At 42.8% G+C, this 9,409-nt stretch overlaps 1 protein-coding gene across 1 annotated transcript; it reads left to right on the top strand.

Annotated features, from left to right (window-relative positions):
- Positions 1-2,825: 2,825 nt before the first annotated feature.
- On the top strand, positions 2,826-8,729 carry APELA (apelin receptor early endogenous ligand). Its single transcript, XM_054202735.1, has 3 exons — positions 2,826-3,393; positions 3,887-4,000; positions 6,362-8,729. The coding sequence occupies exons 1-2, from the start codon at positions 3,318-3,320 to the stop codon at positions 3,973-3,975; spliced, it is 165 nt and encodes a 54-aa protein (XP_054058710.1). The 5' UTR covers positions 2,826-3,317; the 3' UTR covers positions 3,976-4,000; positions 6,362-8,729.
- The last annotated feature ends 680 nt before the right edge of the window (positions 8,730-9,409 follow it).

Genomic DNA, 9,409 nt, shown 5'->3' with positions numbered 1-9,409 from the left:
ACTTATCAAAAGATTTTATATTTTTCTGTGTGTGACAAAATAATTTGATACTCCCTCAGTCACTTTTCCCTTATTTCTCTCAACCTTATTCTTAGACATGGCACAATGATTTCAAATTATTTTTCCCCCAAACAGACTGTAACGGTCACTCTGTACTGAAAATATCATGCAGAACAATTTATATCCAGTGAAGTGATGCAGTACTGAATACGACTTACTGAAATGTGTCAAGCTAATGACAACGCCATGTGTGTTACTTACAGTTAACGTTTGTTATCCAGCAAAGGCAGTCCTAATTTTCCTTGTTGTGACTTTTGAAATGATTTCTGCAATGTGCTAATTTTTTTTTTTTCCGCTTTGTGGAAGTAAACTGATAATTTGACTATTTTGATCCTACCAAAGGGGAGGTAGGGAACGGAGAGCCTACTGGAAAAATAGCAATGATATAGGTCATAAGCGCTGAAATCATCATCATCCCTTTAGGGTGTTCCTTTCAGATCATAAGAGAGAAGGGAAGCTTTTGATTCAAAGAACTAATTCTTCTCTAGCTTATAAAGCATTATCTACAGACCTTCAGCTTTCCTATGTACTTTACATTCCCTTTCCTCTTCAGCCAATTAAAAAAAAAAACAAAACAACAAAAATAAACAAAACAAACCCCCAAAACACAAAACCACCAGCAAACACTATGAAAAAGCGAAACCATTACATCACTTCATTATGCCTAGTTGTTCTTTGCCTAATTTCAAGCAGTGGTAAGCACCTGAAAGAAAGCTGCTTGCAAAAGAACTACAGATTCCACAGTGGGACTGTAATACCTTTTAGAAACTTCTTCAGTGGGTAAGCATCAAATTATTACTGTAGCTTATATGAAAATTACAAGAAATCTGTGATGCTTATGTTACAGTGACTTGGACTTTTGCACAGAATAACTGTGGAATGAACAGCTCGTAGTAAACTAAAGTCAAAAATAAAAAGATAAATTTTGCACTTAAATATCGCATCTTACTCAATTCCCTTAACATTTAAGGTCTCCCCATAATGTCTGCAAACTTCACCACATACCGGTGCAGAAGACGCCTAGAGATAGCCTGAGGGCCTGGCAATAGTCTATGCATTCCTTCTGCTCTTTTAGCTATTTACAGAGTCCCTATCGCTTTGAAGACTATACTACTTTTCACCTTAAGATTATGAGTCTGACCCCTTATACAGCTCACTGATGAATTAAAGTCATGGTCATTTGCAGGGCTGTATGAATGAAGTGGCCAGCATGTTCTCAGTCACGGTGAACAAGTGAACGCATCCCTAAAGGTATCCCGGTGGAGACGGTGACAAAGTGAGATTTAGGATATTGAGGACGTAATCCTGATTTTGTCACAAACTCACTGTGTGACCCGGCCACACCACATCTCTCCTTCTCCATCACTTTTCTATTTGAAAGGATACCCTATTTAGGACTAGTCTGTCACCGGCACCATGGGACCCTGATTTCAGCTGAGCTAGTGGCATTAACCTTAATTAGTCTATATAGTCTAGTCTAAAGTTTATAAGGCCAGGGACTGTACAGAGAAAACATAAGTCTAGCGTAAAGGCCAGAGATCGTACAGAGAAAACACAATGACCAGCAAGCTGTACAGGTGAACACTGGGACGCGTGCGCTGCTTATGACGGACCAATGGGATCAACCAGCAGAGGATTTCCGTTGTTACTGTTTTCTCTGAGACACCTTCCTCAGCAGTCTCGCCATCATTTTAAAATAACATTCACTAACTCTTTCCACCGTGTATTCAAGCTGCAAGTTGTCTTTTAATTCATACAAGTATACTTTACCTAGATAAATCAAGTAACCCATTAATGACGTATAACTCTATGAAGAGGGACTAACATGTATTATCGAGTTAAAGAGGCTTTTAAAGAAAGTGTGAAAACCTGTAACAGGGGAAAAAACACAGGAGGAATTAAATTAAAAAAGCATATATTCCACTCTTCTGGGAATTAGGCAAAGAACAACTTTAGACCACTTTGGCTAATGCTTTTCTATTAGTAATAGTAGTAGTTCATCTATTCAGAAATGTACTCTTTCCCACGTATTTTAAAACAGAAACTTTTCCCCAAAAGGGACAAATTTTAATTTTCCGTATCGCTAGGTGCTACTCCATCCCAAGAAATCAGCGGGTTGGAAATAAGAAAAGGACCAGTCGAATTTTAACTGATGCCAGTTATTCATGGGATTTCAAAACCATCGCTGCTGCCAACGCATTTTGCAGGGCTGGTCTGTCTTCTCCTGGGGCTGGCATACCTGCACTCCCACCCCCCCAGCTGTTTCCAGCGCGGTTTGTCAAAGCGAGCCCTCGCCGTAATCCAGTACAAATATAATGCAATGTAGTACAGGTGGGTTGTGCAAACCTAACATCCCATCCAAAACTGCTTTCCCCAAAATGGCACTGTTGTAACAGATACATCGTGTAATACTTCTATTTCACCCGACACGATGAAAAAAAAAACAAACCACAAAACAACACAACAACAACAAACCCCAAAAGTCTCGCAAATTTAATTCCAGAATATTCTGATCCTTTAAAAATACTTGACAGTACAAAAGACACCCATTAGCCTTAACTGCCACCAGTTTCACTTTGAATAGCCACAACTTGGCAGCTAGTTTAGAGAAGAGAGAAGGCATTCGAGCTGCGAGGAGCGCCGAGCTTGGGGGGACTTCCCAGCCCCCGCTTTCAGGAGGGAAAAAGGGGAGGGAGAGACGGGGGACGAGGGCTTCCTGCCACTGCCATTGCTTTCTGCATGTGGGACCAATATGGGCAATGCAAAGTTTAAACAGTTGCAAATGGGGGAGGGAACATCGGTGCTTGTTTTACATATTTTTTTTTTTTTCCCCCCCTGCCTGGCTTGAATTTAAAGTGAAGTCGCTGCATTGTTCAAGAGGCTCCTTGCCCCTGCTGCATTGACAGAACCTGCTGTTTACACGGACTTTTAATTCCTGCGTTGTTTGCTTATGGAAAATAAGGGGGAGTGACAAGACAAAAAAAAAAAAAGAAAAAAAAAAAAAGAGAGAGAGGAAAGGGAAAAGGGAGAAGGGAAGAGAAGGAGGCATTGACCGCAGTGCAAACCAGGAACCTTGCCCCCTGCCTGATCATTAACCTCGCTGGAAAAGGCGGCTGGCTCCCCAGCTTGTCACTGGTGGGTGAGCCGGGCAGGGGCTGCCGGCCGCCTGCAGCCACGCGGGCCGGATTTCTGTACATCTCTTCGCCTATATACATACCCACACAGCCTGGGAGCGCGCCTCCGCGCTGACCGCAGACATGAGGCTCCGGCTGCTCCTCTGGATCGTGTTTGTGCTCCTGGCGAGCCTCCTCCCCGCCGGCGGGCAGAGGCCGGGTAAGCGATGCCCCCCCGACCGCGTGTGCCCGGGGTGGGGGAACGGGACACGGACGCGGCTCGTGCCTCCCGTGGGCACCTCCGGCGTGTTTCTCTAAGCCCATCCAACACGCCGTTCCTGCCGTCCGGGACGAGTTTGTGGTTGCCCGAGTTCTGCTGTCTGGATCCATGCGCTTCATCCCTGCTCATAGCGGCAGCATGAGATGATGTATCCGGTATCTAATCTCGGGAGTCTGGCAACTGGTGTTTTTTTTGTTTGGTTTTTTTTTTGGGGGGGTGGGGGGGGCTGAAATAAATTGTGGCCTAAGGTAAGCAGCTGGTCCAAACCTGCTGCCGGGAAGCGCCGCCGGCACGGCAGTAGCGGCGGCCGGGCGGCCGTAGCTCCCCGGCAGCGGCGGGGCCGGGCAGAACCGCTCGCCCCCGCGCCGTGACTACCGGAGCGCATTGCCGGCCACCTCCCTCACGCCCTGCCTGTCTCTCCCTCCCTCCGCAGCCAACCTGGCCCTGCGCAGGAAGCTCCACCGGCACGGCTGCTCCCACCGGCGCTGTATGCCGCTCCACTCCCGGGTTCCCTTCCCCTGAGCCCCCCCGGCGGAGCGTGGGCCAGGTAAGAATCCACGCGTGTCGGGTAATAACGTCGGAAAGGGGGGGGGACGGGGACAGTTCCCGCCGCCTCCCCGCAAGGTTCCCCCGGAGGCGCCGCGCGGGCTGCGGCCGGGCGCGCTCCCCACAATCAGCACGTTTCCTAATCCACGCCTGCCTTTGGGAAGAGTTTTTAAGAGGCGCTTGAGGAAGCAAGCCAAGCCGCAGGTGTGATTTCACCTGGGTTCCGGTGGTTGGTGGTGAAGAGGTGGCTGTGGCCCGCCGGGGTGCGGGTTCCGCTTGTCGCCGCCTCCGCGTTATCCCCCCCGGCCACCGCTCCCCGCGCAAACACCTTCACCGAGGCAGAGTGGAAAACAACCGAGTCTGCTAAACAGGACTAATTACTGCCCTACAAACCTTTAAGGCTATTGGCAAAGCTGCGGGGCAAACGGTGTAAGGAGTAAAGGCTGCGCGAAGCGGTAGCCGGAGAGGATGCTCCGGGACTCCAAGGGCTGACACTTCCTTGGTGCTGGATGCAGGGCAAAGCCACCTCGCTCTGCCCGTCAGTAACATGAAGGTAGCAGCATTTACCCACTTCAAAGGGGACTGTAATTCTTAATCATTGTCAGCAAAAGACTTTGAGCTCCTCGGATGAAAGGCTATACAAGTGCAAAAGCATTAATGCTTTATAGCTGATGAGGGCATATACATTCAAATACTAAGTGACTGCAGAAGCACACAGGTAGCATATGCAAATAGGGTAGGCATCAAAAGGAAACCAAGGCGCTCTTGCAATTTAAGGATGAATAAAACATGCAGCCAGTAGTTTTGCATCTTCTAAACTCATTATATATTAAAATAATGTTGTAGCCCCAGGCGTGACAGCATCCTAAATAAACGAGGGCAGAACCTGCACTCTTTGGATCCAAGATTTTTCGATTTACTAAGCGGTCAACAGTGAAAAGGAGACCAAAGTCAACCTTTTAGCAGCCTTGTACCAAGAATCTTGTCGGTGCATAAACTGCCTGGGTGAAAAGGGCCTACGCCACTCCCAAAACAGCCATGTGAAAAGGTGCCATTCCACTCTATAGTGCTGGCCTATAAACACACGGAATGTGCATATGGGATGGTAAACTGGCAACTTTGTGAAGGTTGAAAAAAGATTACCCTATCTTAAATTTAATCTCAGATGGGCTGCATGCTGAGTGGCAGAATTGAGCTTCAAGTAGAAAGAGGGACATGCCAGAAGGATGCTTTACTATTGAATGCTGTGTCTCCTTACTGCATTCACTTCAATAAGAGACAGATTAAATGAGATTCCCTCATCAGTTTAAGCATAAACCTAAAAAGATAAGCAATCAGATCAATTCACTCCACACGCAGAGACTGAATGACAGGGAGAGTGGAATTTAGGTCCAGCAATTTCTTGAATCCTTCTCAATGGTTTGCTTTAGTTCCTAAGAAAAGTAAATTCAACCCCCCTTCTTCCATCCTCCAGCATCCCTAATCTGGAGATTGTCGTGCAGAAAACAATTACATTTTCTCTAACATGCTCTGAAACAGTATATAATGCATTTTGCTTGAGACTGCAGTAGCCGCACAATATATGTGCGCTTACACGACCGAACATCAAGATAAAAGCTATTTTCAGTGTTATCTCCTGTATGGAGAGCTGGTTTCTTGCAGCAAAAATCAATAACGAAGCAAAACACTGTACTTATTAATTAATAATATAACTTGTAGACATTTAGCTAAATATAATTCTGCTTTTTAAAGCTGCTTGGAAATCCATAAAGCTTCACTGGGGAGTAAGGGGTGACAGGCACCTGAGCCAACTCTGCCAACTCCAGTCGTCATTGTGGGTACTCAGCTCCTTTATCTTAAGTAGGATTTACCATCTACGTTTACATTCCCTTCCAATTTTAGTCCTAATTCAGCAAATATTTACATGCCTGGGTAACTCGACTCGCTAGAGTAATCTTGTTGATCTCAATGGAGTTGTACATATGGATAAAGCTATTTGCAGATGCAAACAGGATGGACCCTTAAGCCTGAATTTCAACAGGTGGTTGGAAACTGGGATGAATGTAGCAGCCTCTCTTTTTTGTAACAACATTTGAAATGATCAGGGGATTCGACTTGATTTTTCATCAGTTACGTAGGCAAAGCAGGGGATAAAAAAAAGTGGAAACCCCCCCCTATATTAGAGGCCTTCTTGCTTTTGGTGTTTTGATTGTTTTTTCTTAATCTTTTTAGCTGAAATTTCCAAATCAAGAAACTTTACCTCAAATTTCAACCATCTATTTCATAATTAATATATTCTCTTTCGTGTGAGACAGTTTCCTAAATTTTTCATTAATGGCTATTTCTCCTTTTTTCCCCCCAGCAATTTCATAATGGGCTTTTCAGCGTTTTAAAGGAGAAACAATTAAACTGATGGAGAAGTTAGTCAGAAGTCCAGATCGACAACAGCTGATCTGACAGAGCCACCGCAGCCCCATCTTCAGCAGTCCTGTCTGCCACATTCTGCAAGACCTTCTGCAAGACCTGGAACAAAGGCCCCTGGCTCACACCTTAGAGAGGGAGGGAGGGAGGAGGGGGGGGAAGAAACGGAGGGTGGTGATGGGAGGATGTACATGAAGCTTATCTGCTTGAAACATTCTGTATAAATTCTTTGGGTCTCGTAACGACCAGTGAAAGTTAAAGACCAAATCAAACATCGGGTGCCTGAGATGGATTTGCAGTGGCATTTAAGAAGGATTTGTCCAAGGGGACTCTTAATGGTCTGTTCTATTCAGACTGGGAGAAGTTGGACCTGCTGTTGACTACTCAATTCAGGCTGTGTGCAGGGCAGTATTTAGGGTAAAATACTGTCAGACTCCAGCACAGAACCATGAAGTCCATTTTTGCTTTATACTTTTATATATTCATAATATATACATATATGTTTTAACACCTAACATTACATCTTTATGGAATTACCTTAATAATAATGTAGAACATATAACTGTAATAGTACCAAAGTCAGCACCATGCTAGTGGTCCTACTGGCTTCATGTATAGTAAGAGTTTACAATATAAGAAAGCAGAGAGAGAATTATCCCTCGTTCTATAGATAGAGAATTGAAGCACACAGAGATAAGAGATTAGCCAAGGGTCATGCAAAACTGATAACTCGGAGCTCTCAAGTCAGGCCTTAAGGTCAAGCCCATCCTCCTGCCTAATGAGCTGTTACTGCAAAGCTTGTCATTTGTTTTCTTAAACCAGGCTGCCAAACCAGACAGCTAAAGCATACTTGAAAATTCAGTACTATAGACCTATTTGCTTAATAGTAGTTTTCCTAAAATACCCACTACAGTATTATAAATAGAGCATAAAAATAGACCATTGAAAAGAAACCTTTGTTTGGTCAACCTCAGTGTTAGGTAGTACTCTATTCCTGTAATTAAATGAATGGGATATTTGGAACAGAGCACTACAATGAATGAGAACTTCAAACAGAAAACAGGCTGTTCTTTTCAGCACTGGAGGTCAAGAATACATTGAGCTTTTATTTTACGTTTTGTTTTTAAAAATATACGTTTCCCCTCTTTTTATATCAGCAGAAATTACAAACTACACATAAAGGGAAACATCTTGGCCCTTTCATTAGCAGAACTAAAAGAAATCTGAAAATAAGTCATGCCCAGATTTCTAAGTCATTGCACTAGGCTTGAAATGTCAACGTTTTTTGTAAATTGTATAAAGATGAGTGAAAATCAGCAGTGTCATGGTTTAAATCCAGTATTAGAATTTTGTCTTGCAACACATAGTTTCTAGTAAGTGAAAGAGCAGCAATCAAGAAAACTGGATAGCCAAAACTTTCTAATTAGTGTCTATATGTAACCCTCCCATCTCTTAAGAACTTGAAACCTTAATCAGATTCATACAGTCAGAGCTTAAGGGGAGTTTCAGTTTTCCCTGTATAGAAAAAAATTAACATCACATCCTATTCTGGAGTTTGAGAAAATCATCATGAAAAGATGGTCAAACTCGTGTATACCAACAAACAGCCCTGCAGGTAAACCTTTGGAGTTTTGAAAAAAAAGTTTTCGAAAATTAGAGGCATACTACCACTAATTTTATTTGTTAATTATTTATTTAACTTAGCTTTCATATGTTCCATGGCTATCTCTGTACAGGTAAAGAGTATGGGAAAGCAACAAAGGTGAAGAGTAACTATTTAACAGTTATGTCTTATAAATGAGTATACAGATTTAGTGTGGCACTGGATATTTTATATAACCATAATTATTCAATTAACTTTGATAAAATTGTAAGAAAAACATAATGTATCTACCAGAGCGCTATATATGCATGTTCCTTTACAGATGTAAAAATAAATAAAACAAGTACCAAAGGGGTCCTAGGAAGCCCATTGTCAGTCTACAAAATTATTATAAATGTCCCTTCTTTTTAGACATGCTGATACCATAAAATCTTCTCTGAAAAAGGCATTGATTGTGATCTTTGATAGATATTTTTATAAACGAGCTGGTTGAATGTATATTTTGTAAAAAGACAGTATGCCCTGCAAATAACAATGTCTCATTTTAAATAAACTTTGTACACATTTCAAAATTTACATTCTTCAGCTATCAAAGGCAGTGTATCTAAAGAAAATGCGTAATTTGCCTTGTTTCCCTGAGGGTTCATATGGAATCGGTGTCTTAAGAATTTTTCTCACTCAGTTTCTGACACAAATAAATAGTAGTTATTCCTGTCAACATTTCCCTCACATTTTCTATCTATCTTTCTAAAAATACAAAATTCTGATAAAAGCCACACAGAAAGAACTTAGTTTAAAACTCCTGGTTGGTGTAATCACAGCACGCTCTAACATGACATCGTGATACCTTGATAGGATTACAGCAGAACCCAGATTATGCACTGTCTTCATGCCTAGAACAAGCGAGATTTTTAATTGCCTCAGAGCGTTAAATCTTGAAATCTGAATGTTCTCACAAATTAAAGAAAATGGCCTTATTTCAGGACAAAAAAATGAGCTCAGAAGTAGTCTGAAGCATAGCAGAAGATAAAATGTGCAGTAACTTCTCCCACTAAAAGTTGGATACTGTAAATAAATTTCTAAGTGCTAGAGATCTTGCACAGTAGAATTAAGGGGCCGAGTGATGCTACTACAGCACAACGCTATGTTGACATTTAACTTCAGTGGCAGCAGGGCTTCAAAGGACCTTGTTTTCAGCTGAGCTGGACTTGCCGTTGACTTTGTTGAAACTACCCGTTTTCATTTGATTGGCGCAACATAAACTTCATCTGGTAAAAACAGTTCTGCATGAGGATGGTGTGATTACATACATAAACATGAAGCATTTGGACACAGGCTGCAACAGCTGAGATGACTGAACTCCGTGTGCATGTGTGAGCGTACATG

This window comes from Rissa tridactyla, chromosome 5, assembly GCF_028500815.1.
Source record: "Rissa tridactyla isolate bRisTri1 chromosome 5, bRisTri1.patW.cur.20221130, whole genome shotgun sequence".
Lineage (NCBI taxonomy): Eukaryota > Metazoa > Chordata > Aves > Charadriiformes > Laridae > Rissa > Rissa tridactyla.
The sequence above is the reverse complement of the archived record's forward strand: the minus strand, read 5'-3'. Positions and strand labels throughout refer to the sequence as shown.

Bases quoted from the DNA above. Each gene is read 5' to 3' on its own strand.
- APELA (XM_054202735.1), top strand. From the start codon at position 3,318: ATGAGGCTCCGGCTGCTCCTCTGGATCGTGTTTGTGCTCCTGGCGAGC. The intron at 3,394-3,886 runs GTAAGCGATGCC...CTCCCTCCGCAG, and splicing joins CGCCGGCGGGCAGAGGCCGG to CCAACCTGGCCCTGCGCAGG.